Raw genomic sequence first — 23,573 nt, 5'->3', positions numbered from 1 at the left:
TTGAGGTCAAAGACAAACTCGACCTGCCGTAGTTTGCATACCAACAACACATTTGAGTGAACGATGCTGTCCTCTACATGCTTCACCGTGCCCTTGCTCATCTGGAGGAAACTGGTGCTTATGTGTGAATCATGTTTTTTTGATTTTTCAAGCACATTCAACACCATCCAACCCAACATACTCAAAAATAAGCTCACAGAGAGTGGATCTTTCCTTTATCTCCTGGATCACAGATTACCTGACAGGAAGACCACAGTATGTCAGGTTGGGGAACTGTGTTTCTGGGACATTAATGAGCAGCACAGGGGCTCCACAAGGGCCTGTTCTGGCTCCATTCCTGTTCACACTGTACACAAATACAACTCTGGGTCCTGCCACATCCAGAAGTACTCGGACAACACTGCTATTGTGAACTGATTAAATAAAGTAATTTGATTTTTTTTATTTGATTTGTACCAGGAATGGACAGGAATCTCAATATGGGGATCTGATAAAAGCCTGATCATAGTGGGGCCAAAAAAAAAAAAATCTTAAAAAAAAAAAGGAAATGATCATAGATTTCCCCATCTCAAGCCCCCTCTTCAGCTAGTGAAGACCTGTAGGGTGGACATGGAGATGGTGCCAGGTTCTAAGTATCTAGGTGTATACCTGGATAATAAGTTGAACTGGTCCCTAAACAATGACACTCTCTACAAAAAGGGGCAGAGCCGCCTCTTTTTCTTAAGGAAGCTCAGATCTCTTGACATATCTCTCTGTAGAAAGACGCTGCGGATGTTTTAGAGAAATTACTGAAAATGATGACATATCACTGAGGTCCATTTAGACAATAAATACAAATATATATATATATATATATACCTAGACCCTCCTAGCCAGCTATATTTCCACACTGGCTGGCTAATCCATCCAATTAAAAATGTCACAGTAAGATAACAATAAAGATTCTACAATATGGTATCTCCCGACTGAGAGCTGAATGAGAGAAAACCATCTCACATAACATTTTTCACAAAGTGCACATGATTGATGCAGTTTACTTTAAGAAAAAGTACAACATGTTCTCCCAGTCTCATAAAATCCTGTAACTTATCTACCTATAACCCATTTGGCTGGCCAGTTAAAAAATGACCCTTTGTGTAGTTATTGCAGTTAGGCTTTGTAGGGTAGTATGCATTCTTTCATCAATAAAACAACAATAAATACATCATACAGTTATCTTAAAACTATATTTAATCAGTTTACATATTTCGTGTGTAACACCCATTGTATTGCATATTTGTGAATTTTGTATTCCCATCAGATCCTGCATTCTCAACTTGAATGCAGAACTTAAAAGAAAACACAAAAATATGCTCATGGGGGAATAAGATAAATCATGATGTACAAAAATACAACAATAACTTAACATAAAAAATAGGAAAAATAACAGTAAGTAAATTGATTCATTAAAAAAATAAATTGTTCCTCTTGTGTTAAAACTCATACATTGCTATAGCTGCAAAGAAGTAATGTTTCATGTGTTAAAGTCTTTTAATACACTTGTGAGACGTTTCATTTTCTCTTCCATGATTCTCTTATTAGTTTCCGTCTCCTCCAGGAGCTGACGCATCTCCTCTTCCACCTCAAATACCTGAAGAGGACGCACACACACACACACACACACACACACACACACACACACACACACACACACACACACACACTCAACTTCAGAAAACACATAAAACTTATAAATCATTAAATATGAGGAACTTTTTAGAGAACCACACACTGACTAATCTATATCCTTATACAGTATCAACAGACGTGTTCTGCCCTCTGACATGGAGGAAAACTATCCTAGTCTGGCTATTTTACCTTCTGTCTGGCTTGTTCGATCTGTTTCTGCTTCTCATTCGCCAGTTGAAGCAGCTCCGCTTGGTGAGCAGCCTGTACAGACTCCAGCTGTCGACGAAATGCATCGTCCACACAGTGTAACTTCTCTACTGCAGCTCTGCAGGAAGGACGACAGCAAATAAAACATAATGTTACATGAGTCACTTGGAGGACGTTTTTCCTAACTGCCTTCGTCCCAGAAATGAAGCACGGATGTGAAGTGTAGTTTTGCAAATTTAAAACTTAAAAAAAAAAAAAAAAAAAAAAATTTAAGGTATAATTTATAATGTGTGTGAATGTTGGGAACTTTGTTTTTATTCTGAATGAAAATGATGTGTAAAAAGGGTATGTAGTACAGTATAATAAGCTTTTAGCCCTCTTTTTTTTATTAATATTTTTGTTTTCTTTTTAACCCATTGAAGCCTGGACAGCGGACACGTCGTTTTGTAGTATATGTATAAGCTCTCAAATACTTTTTGAATTTAATTTCTATCTGCTACAGAGGCTGAAAAATCTATTATTTAGGTTTTAGGGGCTTATTTTAAAATCGCCCAGAGGTTTTACAGGCGTTTCAGGCCTCAATGGGTTAATTTAATGTCTCGTTTTCATTTATTTTTCATGTATATCTTCTGGGGAAATGTAACCCAACTACATTTCTACCACTAGACACAGGTCCAAAATGCAACAAACCAGCCTATTTTTTTTAAAAGAATTTTAAAGGGACATGTGATGTTTGTCATACTTCTGTGCGTCTGCTGCTTTATCTCTTTCTTCCAGCAACGATCGTTCCTTGGAATCAAAGTTCTCCTTCATGCGTTTCACCTGGCTCTCCAGCCGAGTGAGCAGGTCTGCCTTCGCCTGCCACTTCTTACTGGACTCACTGTTGGAAAAAATAGATGTGGAGAAATAGAAAAAAAACAACATTATGACAGTAAAGAAACAGATTTGATCAAATTACTTTTTCCTGGTATATCCGTGTGTGTATACACTACTGGTCAAAAGTTTTAGAACACACCAATTTTTCCAGAATTTAATTGAAAATGATGCAGTTTAATGTCTCAGTCTACTCTGAAATTAATGCACATTTAAAATTCTTTATTGAGCATGAGTGTTTTGAAAATAAAAAAAAGATTCAAAATCACATGTTATGTTGAACTAAAGGACTAAAAAAAGACACAAAATTACCAAAAAAAAAGACACAAAATGACAAAAAAAAGACACCAAAAGACACAAAATGACTTACAAAGACATGAAAAGAATTCAAAAATGGACAAAATAGCCCAAGACTCCATAGAGTTAAGTTGTTAACCCATTTCTTGTTCCCTTTAAAAGGCCTACTTGCATAATTCTGAAATGTACATTATCTTTCAGTTTTGGTTAAGCTTACCTTTTTTTATTTACCTCTGGCAGTTCACCACTTACCTTTGTACCCTTTCAAGCTGTTCATTTGACTTGAACTGCTTGAATTTCAATAAAAAATGGAAAAATTGGGGTGTTCTAAAACTTTTGACCGGTAGTATATATATTGTATATCTAGTATTTCTATGTGTGTTTGTGTTGGGCCACTGGCCTGTAAACTCTTTTGATGTCCTCTAGCTCGGCCTCTTTGTCCTCCAGCTGCTGTTTCAGCTCCTCCTTGCGCAGGCTCAGATGCTCCAGACGCTCCCTCTGCTCAGTCTGCCGACTGGTTTCCTCCTCCAGCTGCTGCTCGAACCTCTTCTGGGCCTGGACCGCCTCGTCACGCAGCCTACGGATCTGATCATCGCGCTCCTGCTGGGCCTGAACAGCAGGAAGGCAGAGGAGAAAGAGAAATGGCTGCAGTGTGTCTCAAGATAAAAGAGGATTTGATTGATTTCAAAGTATCCCACTACCTCTTTGAGTCTGCGGATGGTCTCTGTCTGGTCATCAATGATTCTAGTTTTGATTTTTAAGGCATCGTTGTCCCTCTCGTTCTGTTTCTTCTGACTCTCCAGCTCAGCACCCAGCACCTCTATTCTGGCCTCCAGGCGCCCACGATCCTGAGCCAAGGAGGCTCCTAGTAAAGAGAAATACTTAAAATTATAAATTGGATCTCATCTATTATAAGAGGACTTAATGTACAGTACAGGCCAAAAGTTTGGACACACTTTCTCATTCAATGCGTTTCCTTTATTTTCATGACTATTTACATTGTAGATTCATCAAAACTATTAATGAACACATGTGGAATTATGTACTTAACAAAAAATTGTGAAATAACTGAAAACATGTCTTATATTCTAGTAAGCAAAAGGTGGTTAATTTGAGGAATCTAAAATACAAGACATGTTTTCAGTTATTTCACACTTTTTTGTTAAGTACATAATTCCATATGTGTTCATTCATAGTTTTGATGCCTTCAGTGAGAATCTACAATGTAAATATTCATGAAAATAAAGAAAACGCATTGAATGTGAAGGTGTGTGTCCAAACTTTTGGCCTGTACTGTATATTGATGTCTCATATTCTGTTGTCCATTCATTTTTAATTTAATTTAATTTTTCTTGTCTTTTAATGCCTTATACAAACCCATTTTTACGTGTTTGTTTTTCTTAGGAATGTCTACTGTTACCCTGCCTGAGTGTGTCTCTCCCAAATAACCACTAGATGACAGGCTTTACTTGATACAGATGAAATAAAACATCAGCATATACAGTATTACAGTTTTCCTCAATGGTACATTTCTCAGATCAGAACTGAAATTCTCAAAACTACTTAAACCAAACCTTCACATCTTCTCATCAAATTCTCACCAATTAATTTTTTTATATACAATTGTCTGGTGTTTCCTTTATTACCAATTGCTTCTGCCATGTTGCTCCAAATGTGTTGCTGTATACTAGCACTCTGTTGAACAGTCTGCCAAGCATATTTATATACATTTCTATTAGACGTTGTTTGTAAATATGTCCCAAATTAATTAATTGCTCTTAGGTGAATCTTGATTTTCATTAGATCAACCAATGATTAACCAGTTCTCTAAAATGTCTCAGAGGTTCATGTCACAAACCTTTAATCAGGCAGGTATATATAGACAAAGCACAAATTAGTTTAACTGACAAGGGAAGAACAAGGGAATGAACAGCTGGGAAGAAAAGGAGGAGTGGAGCTGCATCGCAAGGGAATATCTCAAATTGTTTTGAGAAATGCATTTGATTTGAGAAATGTAGCAAAGTCTTCTTCATACTGACTCTTAAGTAATATTTCACTCCCTCTGCATGATATGATTACATTGGACACAAGAGAAGACCTATACCGGTGTTTGATGACAACAACTAGCTGTTAATGTGTACCATGCAGTGGTGGAAGAAGTATTCTGATCCATTACTTAAGTAAAAGTACTAATATCACAGTGACAAAGTGAAATTACTCCACTACAAGTAAAATTCCTGCATTCAAAACTTACTTAAGTAAAAGTACAAAAGTATCAGCATCAAAATACTTACTTACTTAAGTACTTAAAGTATCAAAAGTAAAAGTACTCGTTATGCAGAATGAACCCACACAGATTGTTTTATATATTCTAAATATATTATTAGATTATTATTATTGGTGCATTTATGTAAGCAGCATTTTTACTGCTGTCAATGTAAGGCTCATTTTAACTATCTAATATACATTATGTGGTTTCAATTTGTAAACATGCATAATCACTCTAAATTGATCATGTTTTTATGTTAAATCTCAACCTGAAAATGAACTAAAGCCAGTCAGCTAAATGTAGTGGAGTAAAAAGTACAATATTTGCCTTTAAAATTTAGTGAAGTAGAAGTATGAAGTTACAAATGTGGAAATACTCAAATAAAGTAAAAGTACCTTGAAATTGTACTTAAGTACAGTACTTGAGGAAATGTACAGTACAGGCCAAAAGTTTGGACACACACCTTCTCATTCAATGTGTTTTTCTTTATTTTCATGACTATTTACATTGTAGATTCTCACTGAAGGCATCAAAACTATGAATGAACACATATGGAATTATGTACTTAACAAAAAAGTGTGAAATAACTGAAAACATGTCTTTTATTTTAGATTCCTCAAAGTAACCACCCTTTGCTTACTAGAATATAAGACATGTTTTCAGTGATTTCACACTTTTTTGTTAAGTACATAATTCCACATGTGTTCATTAATAGTTTTGATGAATCTACAATGTAAATAGTCATGAAAATAAAGGAAACGCATTGAATGAGAAGGTGTGTCCAAACTTTTGGCCTGTACTGTACTTCGTTACATTCCACCACTGGTACCATGCAATCTAAAGCTCATTCAAAGTGGACAACCAGCTTTTCTGGACAGCTCCCACCTTGCTGAGCCAGCTCCTGGCCCCAGATCCTCCTCTCAGCCCTGAGGCCGTCGATCACAGACTCCTGAGCTGTGAGCTGAGACAACAGTCGGGACTTGTCTTTCTTGAGCAGCTCGAGCTGCAAGCCGAGACGCCGGTCCTGTTCTACCTCCGCTTCCAAGGAATGCAGACGGCTCTGGCGGAAGGGACAGACAGAGAGAGAGAGACAGCATTAATGATCAAGTGCCATCTGTCATGGCTGACAGACGGAAAGGCAGCTGGACCATTCAGTATTCATGATGTCTCAAAGTCATGTACAGACTCAGGCTGAACAATAGAAACAGCTGATGCCCAGAACTGGTCATCTCTATTGTATATAATGTGACTTTTCAAACCAGATCAGACAGTTTATTCTCAATATTCCAGTCATATCTCAGTCTTTTACTTTAATGCTGTACCTTGAGATCAGTGACAGCGTCTCGTTTGGCTTTCATGAGATCAGTGATGCGGTTCTTCTGTTCTTTGACCATTGCTGTGAGCTCCTGGACCAGGGAGCCAGATTTCTTCTCCCTCTGCTGGGACTGAGCGAGGGTCTCCTTGAGCCCTGACAGCTCCGCAGTCATCTGATCACAAGCCTCCTTTACCTACAGGAGCAGAGCGAGGATGTGGGACTGAATGTGAATGACAGTGGGACAGAGTGAAGCACTTTAGATTGAGCATTACCTGACTCGACAATTTTATCAATCAACGTCACATTTTGACAGTAAAGGTTTCAGAGTTACAGATTTCGAGAAAGCAATTTTTTTTCACGGTTTCCATCAGTGAGCATTTCGCTGGCAATCTGTATCCAATTCAGACTATTCCAAAGGTCAAAGGTTGGAGACTTAAAGTAGGGAATTGTGCCGTCGGCAGCAATCAAGACTAGATTACATTTTGTGCAGAATGTATGAATGAAATCTGTAACCATAACGAGAAAGTACAGATTGATTCAGATCCAATCCTTTTGTACAGCTCTCTTCTTGTGGCAATCACAGACTACTTGTCCAGAGTCAGATGACCCTAATTCAATCTCAGCTTCACCGTCAGGCTGAAAATAAAAAAAAATCCCTAAAGTCTAACAAGATTGGGGTCAATTCCAGTTCAATCCTTTGAATTTTTACTGGACACAGAAATGATTTATCAGCTAGAAGGTACAGAGAGTCAAAGTAAGGACAACAGTTCAGTGACAGGCCATCTGTAAAGCAGCGTCCATCTTTAAGCAGACCTCAGAGAAGCGAGCAGCCTCGATGGTTAGCGCCATGCGGAACTCATCTTCCAGAGCAGCGTACTGTCTCCTGCCCTCTGCCACTTTCTCCTGCAGCTCTGCCTCCCTGTGGCTGTGTCTCTGCTCCACTGATGCAATTTCTTTCACCACTGCCTCTCGAAAATCTGCCCCACCGGGCTGCAACCGCAAATCCAACTGTTTTCTGTAAAACAGCACAAACAAACAAGTAGACTTAAGATAAATACAGTACATCGAACTCAACAAACAGGAAACGTGTTTCTAATAAAGAGTTTACATGATTCTAACTGACATGCTGACACTAGTAAAACATTAAATGTAGTTATTTGAATCTTTTCTCTAGATGTTGCAGATTTCTGAATTCATTTTGCAACAATTAAGAAATTGGTTGCCACCTTTTAATATTGAAATACCCAAAATATGCTTAAAATACTTGAAACGCATTAGTAACTGATCATGAAAAATGGTGAACCTATCCTTTAGGTATTTCTCTGTAACTCTGGATACTCATGACCACATAAGTGACAATTGAAATTTTAATTAAACGTCCTTACATGTTATTTCGTGAGAGTTTAACACTCAAAACACATCTATTCTGCATATTCAGAACTATGTGGCTGTGGTTTGACTCAGTGCCATCACAAGTTTGACTCAAATATTTCCAAATGCTGTTTGGTGCACAGATTTATGTGTACGATGGTTTTTCCAACTGAGCTATGTGCACTCTGAAACACAAATATAAAAACTTTTCATGTAAAATAACCCAAACTGTTCTGCAATTGGCAGAAAATACACAATGTAGAAGCCCATGCACTCATAGGTAGAATCTGATTGAGCAAATAGATTTCCAGCCTTTAAAAAGAGGGTAAAACTGATATGCAACACATCCTTTAGTTCCAGGTGTACCTGTGCTCTTGTTCCCTGGATGCCAGCAGTTCATGCAGCTGCTGCAGTTTGTTTTTGTGCTGATGAACCGAGGCTCTCTGGATGTCCAACTCTCTCCTCAGAGCGGCTGCTTTGTTCTCCAGCTCCTGGTGCCGCTTCATCTGAGGAAGGTCAGCACATGTTTTAGACCATCACATGCTGTCAGAGCTGAATGACCTCTCTCTCTGCTCTATCTTTTTATTTGGTTGCATTTATTCACTCTGCAGAAGAGATCACTGTACTGCTATACTCATTTCATCAAAAAATATATATAGAAGGGGACCTATTCACCTTATTTTTAGGCTCATGCTAATACTGCGTTTCTACTTGATTATGTTTACATGCTTAAAGTTCAAAAAGAACATTTCTTCTATTGCTTCTTGCTGCAGCACCTCTGTTTCCCCCTCTGTCTGAGACACTCAATTGTAGATATGTGCTCTTGGTGTCTCTGCACAGTGCTTCACTGCAGCCAGGGGACTATAACAAAACTTATTACTGTGAAAAATCCCCAATAAAAGCTTCTAAACCAACTACTAGACAATCAAACGTGTTCCTGCAGGAATGTGAACTGAAATCGGGGAGAAATTAACAACATCGGCAACCAAGATTACAGTTTTCCCTGACGTTGGCATGTAACACACGTAGCAATGTATGTAATGTAAACACTGCAGTAACATGCCTGCAGCAGATAACTATATATAGAAATCTGGCATGAACTGATGGCAGTTGAAGCTGAGAGCAGAAAACATGTATGGAAACAGCGTTCAGAATGTTCGTAACCTGAGGTTGTTGCTTACAGGGATTACTTTTTGATGTTTACCCCATTATTTGAAACTTACTTGGCTATGTTTAATAAAAAACATCAGACACTGTAATGTCATATATAAGACAGAAAATAGGGAAAAGCACATTAGGTCTATATATTAATTTTGTTTATATTTTAACCTTTTATTTATTAACCCATTGAAGCCTGGAAAGCTTATACGTCGTTTTGTAGTATTTGTATAAGCTCTCAAATACTTTTTGAATTTCATTTCTATCTGCTACAGAGGCTGAAAAATCTATTATTTAGTAGAAGCGTTGACACTTCTGTTGAATTTCCAAAAAAACTTCAGGTTTTAGGGGGTTATTTTAAAATCGCCCAGAGGTTTTACAGGCGTTTCAGGTCTCAATGGGTTAAGGGACACTTTACTGTATTGTAGTGGCATTTCAAGTTTTGTAGTGCCTATTAATAATGTGTTTTAATGTTTTATTTTAAAATATTTGTACATGCAGTATGTGTATGACTCTAACTAAACTTTTCTTACTAAAAAAATACTAAACTGCATCAAAATGACGAAACAACAAGAGTTTTTAGGTTTACAAAACCAACTACTGCACCTCCTCAGCCTGCTGGCGAGCCCTGAGTGTTTCTCCATGGGAGATGCTTTCCTCCAGTCTGCGTAGTGCCGTCTTGTGTTGTTCTTCACTGCTGCGGGCCTGCTCCAGCTGCTGGGTTAGGGACCGACACCTCCCCTCCAGCTCCTCAACACGAGTCTGCAGTTCAGAGCGCCCCGATCGCTCCTTCAGCAGCAATTCTTTCAGTCTGTCCGGGGAGAAAACATGATAAGAGCAGCAGGAGTGATACCCAGAATGACTGTTTTTACTGTGCAGGGAAACTGATACCGGCAACCACTACCAATTTTATGTTGCCCTTGTTTGTCCCCTGCGTTTTATCACCCGCTGTTAAAAATGTGATAGCCTGTGAAATTGAAGAAATCTGACATTGCAGCATAGTCATCATCTTATCTTAAGGGAGAGAAAATGGAAATATAGGGAAAGTGGGAATAGAAAAAAAAAAACATTATAAAAAAAGTCAGTCTGGTGAAAACAAAAAACAATTGAAAGAAGAAGCTGGGAGAACTCAGGACACAGTATAACTACGAAAACTATACAACCTCCTGCAGAAGCTCTCTCTTTAAATTAGCCATGGTGAGTCATTCACTGTAATCTGTCTCCTGATGAGCGAGGGAGTCAACACTAGCAGCCGTGTTCAGTGTCATTACAAAGTGACAGTTAAGATTGATTCATGTAATACAGCTGACATATGCTTGTCACAAGCTTTCTAATTACAACCATAATGCAGATTTATCTAACAGTGCACCAAATAGTTACACCTGGTTCTATCTGTGCAGTGCAGAAGGAACGATGCTTACCGTCAAATGGTCTCACATATAGGAATATTTAATTATAGATAACTATGCCCTCTGGAGTTTAAATATAAGGTATATAAGCAGGATGGGTGCCTAGGTTAATTATCTTTATACTGAATAGCTGTATTATTGCAGACAACTAGATAGGCATACTTTAAGGTTTGGGATTTTTAATGGTGGGATGGATACTCATTGTTCAAGAATGAGACAGGCAGCGGGCCCTGGTCTCAGGAGAGCCAATAGAAAAGATGAAGAGGGCTGAAACAGATGAGAATCCATTATGCAGTTGACAACTAAAATCCACAGAGACAACTTCAATTATCCCTCTTTTCGCCGTGATATCAGCTTTAGAGCAATGCCGCTGATTCATGTGGACATTTGTGTGCAAACATGTGCATCAGTGTGTCCATCTGCTTTTCCTCTCACCTGTCGGTGGTGTGCAGGGCCATGCTCTGCAGGTCTTTTTCCTCGCTGACCTTTGTCTGCAGGCACTTTAGGTCCTCTGTTAGTTTCCTCACAGCCTGCTCAGCCTTCCAACGCCTCTCCCTTTCCTGGTCACGCTCTTCAACAATAGTCTGACACACAAAAACACAAATATAAAGGGATGACAACAAAACATTGATTTGAAAGTTTTTTAAAGCATCAGTAAGTTCTTGTAAAAAAATTTTGGAAAAAAAAAAGAATAGAGGGGAACAATTGCACACATCAAAGTCTGTTTACAAGTGTTTGTGCGGTTGTAAAAAGCCTTTTGTTGCTCCAAAGTGAGCTGTGTGAAGTCTGATAAATTGCCTCGAGTGATGCCAAACTGAGTGATTGTTGGTTTGGGCTGAATGCAAGTTTGAAAATGACAAAAATCTGGGGTATGGAAAGTTAGAGAGACGTACCAGACCTCTTTAGCCCACACCTCCTCTCTGCTTTAGACTAATGTAGCAACTACAAGCACTAAATCGCTGACAAAACTGTTAGCAGTCAAGTTGCCTAGTGGATAATGTAGGTTTAAACAAGGAAGAAAAGCTGTGGAATAAAAAATATGTTTGTTATTTGTTGTTTAAAACTGTCCATCATAAGTGACAATAGAGTTCAATGATAAATCAGCAGGGAATCGATGTAATTTTTGAGCATGGGTGAGACGCTCCCAGTCCAACCAGGGTGAAGTTTGGAGTTTAAATATTAAAAAAACTTGGCAGAATTTGCAAAAGCTACAACAATGTACACGTATCCACACTTGACCTTCCTTTAAGTTTCAGATTCCTCGAGCTAAAAGTGTGTCGAAAAAATGTTAATAGTGTTAATAGAGCTGCTGGTCACAGCTAAAAATGGTTGCTGGTCTATTAAAAGAGAATGGAAAATATGCTATTTCTATGTATGTTTTATTTTCATAGTATAGAGAGTTCATGTCTTTTTATGTATATTGCACCAGTTAGTGTAACCATTGACTTAACCCTCTATGGTATGACGTTGCCATATGGCAACAAACCCATTTTAAGCCTTCTACATAAAGACAATACATCCCCAGTTATGATGCAATGAATTAAAAGAGAGGCGGGATTCTAATTATACCAATAGCCAACCAATTACTAATGATATGGCACAAAAATTGGAATTAAATTATGAAACATTTATTTTTAAACAATTTTTACTTTCAAATGAGATGCATCTCATGCATGCATTCAGGCTACTGGGGATTGTTCAGACTATAACATGAGTTTTTAAATAAATGTTAATACAATTTTAAACAAAACTCTCTTGTTTTCATTACTTTCCACTATCGTACGGTGTTGCCGTATGGCAACGAACCCTAAAAACTACTAAAAAAATAATATTTTTTGAAAATATCTCTTGATTATGTTTACTTGGTCTATTTTAAGACAAAAAAACACCCAAAACATTTTTTTACCAACTGGGATCATAATGCGTACCATAGAGGGTTAACACAATGTCATTTTATGTATATGTATGGATTTATTTTAGATAGAACAAACAGATGGTGGACTCCAGAGAATGATATTATCTCAGAAGGGGCAAAATGTCAAATGAAAATGTTGATGTTGTTACTTTCCATCCTCTCTGTTTTGCTTTTTACAAGTGGTATCTTTTATTCTGCTCCTGTATGTGCATGTTGTTGTGTAAAATAGAAAATGTTGACATAGATGTTGGTACAAACACCCAGAGGATGTTTACTTCCCTCTTGTACTGAGGCATAACCTTCTTCATGTTACATTCACTGAATAAAAATAGAAACAGCAGTTCAGACTGCAGGTGACTTATCCATGTCGCACCCTGTAGGTTTCCTCCTCCTGAGTGGACTTGGTTTTCACATCGCCTGAGGCTTTAGCAGCTCTCACAGGTCCCCTCCTTATTGGCCCAGCTGCATCTTTACCACCTGCTCCGCCAGTCTTTCCCCTGGGCCTCTCAGCAGACTTTGAACTCCTCTGTTTATGATTCTGCCGATCGCTGCACATAAAACAAATCACAGGTATTGAACAAGCTGTAAAGCCCTCAAGCAAATGTCTGGCTCAATAAAGGTCAAAGCAGCCAACCTGCTCACTTTTATAGGCAGGCAAAGTTTCAACAACTTTGAATTGAATTTGGAGCTAATACTCTGAAATCCCCTTGCCTTAGATGAGGACAGTTGGGAGCTTACTTAAGTTAAATTACTGAATCCTGAGCTGGTGTCATCAGTGGCTGATGAAGCGAGATGAGGGTGTAGACCATAGAGGCACGGTCGTTAATCATGGGAGTGAGATGACAGTTGTAATTTTTAACAGAGAGAAGGAAAGTTTACCACATCGCAAGAAAATGTATCACCACTTTCCAGCTGAGAGGAAAAGGATTTCCTTCATCATCAAGATACCTGATGATATTAGGTTGATGCATGCTGAACAAAATGGAAATATGCATTGGTGCAGATTGTATTTGATTATTATGAATGCAGACTTTGTCAGATACACCATTATAAACACTTCTGTGTCAGCAAAGTGAGTAAAAATTTGATTATCTTTCCTCGATGTCCATAATTGTGCTATAGTGTCCAAAGAGCTAAAAATGTCCTCATAAAGTTGAGTTTTAAAACATAAACAGTGAGTTCGGAGTCATTTTGGGCTTTCTGTGGGTGGCAGAAACAAAATCAGGGAGTACACGTGTAACCAGAGCAGCAACACAAATTATTATTATTATTATTATTATTTTATTTTATTTTTTTAAAGATTATTTTTTTGCTTTATTGATAGTGATAGATAGATAGAAAGGGGGTGATAGAGGGGAAGACATGCGGGAAAAGAGAGCTCAGGCCGGATTCGAACCCGGCTCCGCCACAGCAAGGACTCGGCATACATGGTAAGCGCTCTACCGGTGTGAGCCACAGGGACGCAAATTACACAAATTATTTTTATTACAGAGTCGTTATCCTGAAAACATAAACATCTTTTCTGTTCAGAGTTATGTCACCTGTCTGATCTCAGGGCCTTGGTCTCATTGGAGGACGTCCTCACTGTTGTGCTGTTACGATGTTTGGGGATCCTGCTGCGCCTCCTGTTCTCCTTCCCGCTGTCACACTCACTCTCTGACGTGCGATCTGTATCCCTCTTGGATTTCCGTACCGTAACAACAGAATGAGTAAAGCTGCTGGATGTGTCACCTGCAGGGGCCTGGGTAAACATTGCAGAGAGACTCGGAATAATTATCTGTTGGAAGACCTTTGCAGTATGGAAATCTGCTCTAGTAAAGCCAGAGTGGGCGTTAGATTATCTACATGGACTAAGTGAGGTAGAGTTGTATAAATAGACCATAGATATAGACTCAGAATATATATAATATGTGACAGGAAAATATAAAAACATGTATACATATATGTATAAATATATATGAATAAATACAGCTTTTTAATAGTAAACCTCCAGCTCTTTTCAAGCACTTTCAAGGTACCTGAACCAAAGTCTCCGGTCTCTCAAAGCCTTTATCATCACATCTAAATTGTTACTATAAACCCAATTGTAAAAAATAAAGTTTTCATAAATCAAATTATCCCAGAATAAAATTTACATGACAAAAGTTTAGTGGTAATGGCATCTTATTCAGTTATTTTGCTCTATTCTAGCTCTTTCTGTCATTTAGAAATCAATCTTTTTTAAGGAGTATATTTGAATTCAAGCATATTCCAAACCTTGAAAACACAATGATTAAAATTAAGCATTTTTTTAACATTAATTTACTTAACTTTAAAATATTAGTATTTTAATACTGAATAGCCATCTATACCGGATATGTATCTTGGTATATCAGTGGCTAAATGTTTAGACTGTGATCAAAATAAAACGAAAAGGCATTGTTTACAGCTACAGAACATGTTAATGAAAAATTATACAAAATAAAAAGCCTATATTAAATAACAGCAGGTCTATCTCTGCTCTGATCTCTGGTCTATGAATGCTCCATTTACTTTTAATAATAACAGACTGATCAAAAATACAGTAATTACAGGTTTTTCTCTCCTGCCTAACAAAATACACAGCTGTGCAAATAATAATAAAAACATTATGCAAATGCCTCTGTTTTGCAGGAGAACTTGGGAGCGAGTGAGGGTGGGATTGCGGGGAAAGTGTGAAAGAGGAGAGATGCAAACACTTGCACGGCTTTATGAAAGAAACATGTTTTCAAACTACATCTGGTTTTAAAATAATCTATCTATCCAAGTACTTTAAAAATCTCATTATGTCACCCAGCCTCACTGGATACCATGAATACTTAATCTAGAGCTGACAAAATAAACATTCACAATAGGCATCGTTAGGGGGAATGTTCTATTAAATTTGAAAATGCTACAATACTCCAGTTGCTAATATTTCATGTGATTTATGACCTATTTTGCTAAGTAGGACCATTAGCTATGTAGGTCAACTATTATTTGGTTATAATCTAAATAAAACCCATCAATATGTTTATCTCTTCATCTTCTCTGACCTGCTGTACACCTCTCACAAACACTTCTTAATTACTGACATAATGGCTTTCTGCAGTGTTAAATAAGCACCTTCTGGATGAGCCGGGACACCTGGTGCTCCAGTTTCCTGATGCGTTCTTCATTAACTGGGTCTGGCGGATCGGCCGTAGCAGAGCAAACCTGTGCAGCTGGATCTGTGGTGGCTTCAGAGGCAATCCGCTGACGAAACTGGGTCAGCGCCTCATCGATGCTGGGAGTGTTGAGAGGAACAGCCTCTCTTACCTGCAATGAAAACTTAAATTTGCCTTTTTTTCCACTTGGCTGTGTTACGCTGCAGCTGGTTTCATTAAAGAGAAACACAGATGGATTTTGCCATCTGCTGCAATGAACATGTAAAAGCAACTTTTTGGTAAAGAGATCAAAGTCCCTAAATTTCCTTATGCTGGTATAAATATACTAAATTAATAAATATTGGATCAATTCAGTCTGCAAATTACAACAATTACTTAGGCAACAGGGTGACACAGTGGCTGAACAACCAGCACCATCATTTCACAGCAGGGCGGTCCTAATAGTGAATTAAGTCTTCCAAACATTGTTTAGTAATACAACTCTGTCTTTTTCTGTTGTGAAAGTGAGAGAAAGCACCACGCGATAATTCTACTCCTCAAAGAACTGTCACTAGCACTTATTGATGCACTAATAGCTCTTATTGCACTATACCTTGATTGTTTGCTTTTACTCTTCCTGTAAGTCGCTTTGGATAAAAGCGTCTGCTGAATGACTAAATGTAAATGTAGGAAAGGCTCTACAAACAAACATCTATATCAAATTTGGATTCTGGATTAAACTTTGTTGGATACAAAATACCACAAACAAAATGTCTTCTCATGTGTTCTGTAGTTCTGATATTTTGCCATAGGTTTATACAATAGTCTGTATATAAAGATGAACAACGCATCTCCACTTTGTTCCGCTGTACAAAAATTCGGCCAAAATATCTCTAATAAAGGCGCTACCGTCTTGCACTGGTGACATCGTTTGAAAAAATTAACATACACCAGCTTGATAAGAACTGCCTTTTTTTGGTTTGGACCATGTCTCATCTTATGCTAACAGTGAGGGGGCGGGGCTTAAGACCTATACCGCAGCCAGCCGATTGAGATGTTTCGGCTTCACCTCTGGGAAGCTGTAATGTCGTCCTTCTTTATGTAAACATTAAGATAAACCATCGTTATGTATAAACCTTCTTTATGTATAAATTAAAATTATACAAACAGTAGAGACAGAGTCTGTTCTGAACTTTCCATAACAGAATTTTGTACAATGCACCAAGTCTGATAAACTTGCAACTTCCTATCAGGTATTCAAAAGGAACATTCAAAAACCCATTTTGTGAGGGATGTAACTGTTTTAGAGCAAATCTTCTCTCTCTCATTCCTCTCATGTCCTATTTAATTGTGCTATATATAAATGTTGTAAATTAATCGTGTGTGTTCTCCCGTGACTGTGTGTTGACACTCAAGCTCCCATGTTGGCCAGCCGTTTCTTGTAAAATTGTATATCAAGGAATATTCTCATTATAATATAATAAAAGAGCATAAATATAAGGTTAGTGATGGTATAGCCTTAGAAATTACCGCTTCATTGTGGCTAGCATCCGAGGACAGCAAGAGGTCCACATAGTCCTCCAGACTGGGGATATCACACAGACTCCCTAGACCCGGAGATGATGGATTTCCTAGCCGGTCAAGACCATCCAGAGCAGAGATCTGTGGCAACGACTGAATAACAATCTCCCTGTAAGCTGCAGGGAGAGAGACATATTAGAAAAAACTGATCAGGAGAGAGTGAAGACACATCCAGGAACACCATTATTCACTAATGTCACATTACTGGTTTAGGGCTTGGCTAAAACATCAGGTGTTATGGTGGTTATGTCGCACAAAATCAAATAATCTATATCTAAATGAATAACCTCTCCTCTGCGTGTGCTACATGCACTATTGATGCAGCTCCTTTAATGAGAACTGAGCACTGCTAATATCAGTGTACTTTCGCATATTGACAGCAAAGGTTGTAGGAAAGCTTAAAGTGTGCCCTCGTGGATTTAAAAACGTGCTTTCAACAGCTACTGCTGTAAATTATTCATGAACACAAAGGTATGGATAATAGGTGCATAGCATAGCTTAAAGGAAAATCCAGTCAGTCAATCCAATTATAAAAAGATACAGACTTAAGATGTATAGTGAGAGATAAATAGGCCACAGTCATTACCAGCAGTAACTGTCAATTTCACTGCCACTGATTTTCATTGCACTTTCTCTGCGGAAAATACAGGCTAGAGTTATGAGTCAGTTCTTCTGCGAATCTGCAATTATCCTCTGGATCAGTGAGCGATGCATTAAAAACAACAGAAAGAAGAAAAACATCAGCTGTTTATAGCACAAACTGCTTATGTCTGTTATTACACAAAATCTTTCGTCTACACTCAGGTGTCAGTTTATTTGTTACACCTCAAAGAATCCTACATTTATAATGCTTTTAGTTTTCAAACTGCTTTAGAGTGTTGATTCTGGAGGCTGTTGTTTACGGTGCTGTTGAAATGAGAGGTGTTTCTAAGATTAAGTCTACCATCATTGAAGCAAAATATAAAGCCTCCAGGGGACAATAAAGTTCAATCAATTTGCCTGAGCATTATTACCTTCATAAAGGTTAGGCTTTGTGCTGGACTGTTAATGATAGGACATTATATGACATTCTTTTGGCAGACGCTTTTGTCCAAAACAACTTACAATAGGCGTATTCAGAACTGGATACTTTAAAGAAAACTTCTAATACATTCCGCCCAAACAATAGGCTTTTTATTATTATTATTTTCATTTTAGAATTGGGGTTGGGGTGTCAAGGTGGGTTTCATCATGCAGCAAAACTTTTCCTTCATTTTAGCTATATGTGTACCCAATAAACCGGAGTGTATAAAGTCTGTATGTGTACATAAAAACACATTTTACCAAGAATTCTTCAAACAGGTTAGATGAACCTGACATTCTCATTCAATATGTAATTTTCTGCCACTAGGGGTAATTAACTACCGCTCTCTGTTTAAAACCAACCAGCTGCGGCTATAGCACCTGTAGTCAGCTTTTCCTGTTTAGTATCCCCACAGTTTTCATCATTCAGGAGGTGTAACAGGAGTCAAATTATCTGCAGAGGTCTCCTCCTCTCCACAACAAACAGACCAGTGGATCAAAACCACTAAAAACACAGAATAACGCTGTTTCATGTTAAAAATCAGCATTTCTCCTCTGCTGTTGGGCAGACAAAGGATATCCCGGAAGGACTACGAGTCAAGCTGCTACTATTTGCTTGGTTTGTTTCTCTGATAACTTAAGATCCTGACATTCAGGAGATTTACCGGGAACTACCTTCTGTTCACAATACAGTGTCACAATGCATTTAAGTGCAAATGTTTTAATGGGTTAACTTAAAGAGCCTGTGATGATCTTTCAATTATGAACATAGACCATTCTCAAGACCAAGAACTTCTATCTTTCTGCCCAGCTTACCTCTCAGAACAAAACAGGGAGATTGTCAAAATAAAAGTGTATATTAAAGATGGCAATATGCATTAATGTACAGTACAGGCCAAAAGTTTGGACACACACCTTCTCATTCAACGCGTTTTCTTTATTTTCATGACTATTTACATTGTAGATTCTCACTGAAGGCATCAAAACTATGAATGAACACATATGGAATTATGTACTTAACAACAAAAGTGTGAAATAACTGAAAACATGTCTTGTATTTTAGATTCCTCAAAGTAACCACCCTTTGCTTACTAGAATATAAGACATGTTTTCAGTTATTTCACACTTTTTTGTTAAGTACATAATTCCACATGTGTTCATTTATAGTTTTGATGAATCTACAACGTAAATAGTCATGAAAATAAAGGAAACGCATTGAATGAGAAGGTGTGTCCAAACTTTTGGCCTGTACTGTATTAGCATTGCATTGATGCAGTTGGATCGTTCATCATTACATCCCTGATAATTTTATAGTTAAATTCTAAAAAGGCCAGAATTAAGTAGTTATTTTATTTGGTAAAAAATATATTTACGAATCTGTCCAACCACTGGTTACAAATGTATTCCAAAAAATAAACCTTGTTCATGTCCTACCTGGTGACCTACACACAGGGTTGTCTCTGCCTTCCTGGCTCAAAGAGACCTCTCTTAAACTCTGCAATCCCAGCAGGCACTGCAGGAGGTGATCGATGTTATCCAGGTTGTTGCTGTGGAGACTGAGGTGCTTCAGCTTGTACCCGGCGCCATGAAGATACAACAAGCCTAATGGGGACATCAGGAAGCAACAGCACTGACACATCAATCACTTGTTAAGTGCTTTTATTTGAATGTAGAAAAATAAAAGTTTGTTCCGTCGATGTTCAGCTCACCAGTGAGGTTGTTTATCTTATTGTAGGACAAGTTTAATCTTGTTAGGTTCACAAGGCCGTTCAGTCCTGAGGTAAGGGGACAGGACATTAACGACTGAGTGATTTTACAGCTCATAGCGTCTGTAATGAAGAATTATTACTCAGAGAACACCCACAAAGCTGAAGCATTTATCTTCAAAGTAAAATGGTGACTAAAGACTCACCTTCAACCTTGGTGATTAAGTTACAGGATAAATTTAAAGTCCTCAGGGCAGTGAGTGAACTGAGACCCTCAATCTTAGAAATGCAATTGGAGGAGAGGTCTAAGTGCCGCAGGTGCCAAGCTGAGGTCAGGCCCTCGATCCCAGGGATGTGATTGCAGTGCAGATTGAGTGATGTTACAGTAGGACTCAGGGGGACATCCAGCAAACTAGACAGGAAGCAATAAAGTCAAACAACAGATTCACCATTGAGGAAAAAAAGGTATGTTTTATTCTTAGATCTGTTTCCCATCTGAAAAAAGCTTGCTCAAGTTTGCATCAAAATTACATAAATTATTTTTTTTTTCAATTAACCTAAAAAATGTTTTCATCTATGACAAGCCCCACAAATTTTGTCTCACCAACAGTCCAAAACATTATGTCAGTTGACTTAATGGTTCAGTTTTAAAATCTTGTGTTTAAAATCCTTGTGCAGTGGTTCCCAACATTTTGAGTCTGAGACCCCCAAACAAGAAACATTTACAACGTTTACTTGTGATCCCTCATTACAGGCCTTAATGTGCGGATAAACTGTGAGCAGTTCAGCCAAAGACTGATTTTTCCATTTAAGTTTTAAGTATTTTCAAGGGAAAAGTACAACTGCTGAAATGATTAGTCAAATGAGAGAATGATAAATTAAGTAGGGCCGCCAGCAGTAAGTAAGGATTGTTCTTTTTTATGAGGCTTCTACAGTTAACAGAGGAGTTGGGTTTTTTGGACTTTTAGTCAAACAAGCAAAACACATTATTTTAGGCTTTACGGAATGGGGTGAGGACCTCTGATTAGAGCTGTAACAGTAAGTTGATTAATCAATCAACAGAAAATGTGATCATTGAATAATTGTTCTTGTCATTATTTGAGCAATGAAGCCAAAAACTTGGATTTTTGGACTGTTGGTTGGATAAAACATAGTCCCTGACGTTTGAAGACGTGACCTAGGGAGCTGGGACATTACACAGGGTATTTATTTAACTATTTTCTGACATTTTATTTATACGATGATTATTTGATTAATTAAAAACTACAATGGACAGATAGATGGATAATGAAAATAATGGTAAATTGCAGCCCTTACCCTAACTTCAGTACAGTTCTGAAGTACCACTAGATAACTCACATTATTAATTTTTGCTACACTAAAATTCCGAGGGAAGCATTGTATTATATATACTTTTACTCATTTAAGTTAATGTGACAGCTGTAGTTACATTAAATATGAACAAGGGATAATCTTATTAAAGATGATGAATTACCACTTATTAAACTACCTAACTGTATGTAAAACAGCCAAATTTAGTATCGCCCTTTAAAAATGCTGGATACACATGAATACATTAGTAATAATAATACAACAATATACCTCATAGTATAACACCAGTGGTGGATTGCAACTAAGTACATTTACTCAAGTACTGTACTTAAGTACATATTTGAGGTATGGTACTTTACTTGAGTCTTTCCATTTTTATATAACTTTATAGTTTTACTCCACTACACTTCGAGGCAAATAATGTTCTCTTTACTCCACTACATTTAGCTGCCAGCTTTAGTTACCATTCAGGTTGAGATTTAACATTAAAAAAATATCAATTTTACGCAATTAGACTTATTTTTTTAAATTAAACCATAACAGCATATTAGGTAGTTAAAAGCAGCCCAATCTTTACAAAAATAAAACACTGCTTACATAAATGCATCAATACAAATGATCCAATAATATATTGGGAATATATAAAACAATCTGAGTTGGGCCATTCTGCATAACAAGTACTTTTACTTTTGATACTTTATGTACATTTTGATCCTGGTACTTTTTGCACTTTTACTCAACTAAGTTATAAAAGCAGGACTTTTACTTTTGGTGGAGTAATTTTATTTTTATTTATTTATTTATTTTGTTCCTTTCATGAAAGTGGACAACAAAATGTGTACAGAGACACACTCTACACCTTCATGATTAGAAAGGAGCAGCAAGAAGAAAACATTTCTTATGTTTGTCTGCCCCCTACTTGAACAATAAAAGTAAAAAAAAGATGGTCTGACATCACATACAATGGATTTTCAGTAGCCTACACCAACAAAACTTTGATTATAACAAAACACTTAAAACAACAAAAACAAACAAGACAAAAACAAACAAAAACCCATACAAGCACATGTTATCATCTCAAAAACAAAATTTCAGTGTTGTATTAGTACTTTTACTTAAGTAAGAGACCTGAACACTTTTGACATCAACTGTATAAGACTGACAAGTACTTGCCATTCAGCTGCATGAGCACTTTTTAGCTACTTTTGTAATTTTAAGAACAATAACACTTATAATAATATAACAATGTAAAAGGAAAAATAAAAGGGAGAGAATTAAAGGGAATGTTAGTTAACAGTATTACACAACTCATGGCACAACAAGTACTCACCAAATTACAGGGAAAAAAGCTGAAAAAATGTGACGACAGAACTTTACCTTGTTATGTTCTTGTTAATGAGACACAGCTCCTTGTCTCCCATAGCGATGACGTGCAGCAGACGTTAGTTAGCCGTTAGTAACCGGGTTGTACTGTAAATTGTTTAACCGTTTAACATCACGTCTCCAGGTTAATATCACGCCTCTTTTGGGGGGATAAAAGTGTAGAAAACCTGCAAACAAATGTAGAAAATCTTGAACCGTTAGCGTTCCTACCTAGCAACCGAGCAAAAGTTTAACGTTAAATTCAGGCTGAGCAGTTTATAAAACAGCATTACAAAAGCTGGAACCGCCAGCAAATTTTGATTTATGTTTCTTACTATCAGATATATCCGTTAAAGTATTTGTTGTTGTTGTTTTTAGCTTCTTCTATCGAGTCGAGTTGAACTAGCCGCTTCTGGCATTGCACTTCCTGTTTACATGACGTAGGCAACTGTAACATCCGGGAAATCGTCACCCTGTTAAAATAATGGCCTAACTCATTTTCAAGTTTTTTAGGAAACACAAAAAACTTCACCAAAAGTGTAACATATGACATTTATTGATCATTTCACTCAAAAAGGATGGCTATTGCCATAGTAATAACACTGTGTGTAAATGATGTAACTTAAGAGAAATAAATGACTTAGGCAATTTTTTGAACATCCCTTTGTGACTTAAGCAAGATATGGTAACACTTTATTTTGAAGGTGTCTACATAAGAGTCACACAAGCCTGTCAGAAACATGACATGACAAGTATCATGAGCTTCAATGTTACTTCAAAGTGTCATTAATGTTCATGACACATCCCATGTCATGTTTATGACACGCTCATGTCACTATTATGTAGACACCTTCAAAATAAAGTGTTACCATATCTTGCTTAAGTCACAAAAGGCATGTTAAAAA

At 37.4% G+C, this 23,573-nt stretch overlaps 1 protein-coding gene across 1 annotated transcript; it reads right to left on the bottom strand.

Annotated features, from left to right (window-relative positions):
* Nucleotides 1-1,046: 1,046 nt before the first annotated feature.
* On the bottom strand, nt 1,047-23,102 carry lrrcc1 (leucine rich repeat and coiled-coil centrosomal protein 1). Its single transcript, XM_059344138.1, has 20 exons — nt 23,004-23,102; nt 22,684-22,856; nt 20,181-20,386; nt 19,978-20,043; nt 19,703-19,870; nt 17,156-17,322; nt 15,606-15,797; nt 14,024-14,223; nt 12,856-13,030; nt 11,003-11,151; nt 9,765-9,969; nt 8,367-8,506; nt 7,443-7,644; nt 6,637-6,822; nt 6,200-6,374; nt 3,747-3,910; nt 3,446-3,654; nt 2,618-2,755; nt 1,858-1,993; nt 1,047-1,630 (listed from the first exon to the last, which is right to left on the bottom strand). The coding sequence occupies exons 2-20, from the start codon at nt 22,725-22,727 to the stop codon at nt 1,514-1,516; spliced, it is 3,039 nt and encodes a 1,012-aa protein (XP_059200121.1). The 5' UTR covers nt 22,728-22,856; nt 23,004-23,102; the 3' UTR covers nt 1,047-1,513.
* Nucleotides 23,103-23,573: the final 471 nt, after the last annotated feature.

This window comes from Centropristis striata, chromosome 11 (assembly GCF_030273125.1).
Source record: "Centropristis striata isolate RG_2023a ecotype Rhode Island chromosome 11, C.striata_1.0, whole genome shotgun sequence".
Taxonomy (NCBI): domain Eukaryota; kingdom Metazoa; phylum Chordata; class Actinopteri; order Perciformes; family Serranidae; genus Centropristis; species Centropristis striata.
The sequence above is the reverse complement of the archived record's forward strand: the minus strand, read 5'-3'. Positions and strand labels throughout refer to the sequence as shown.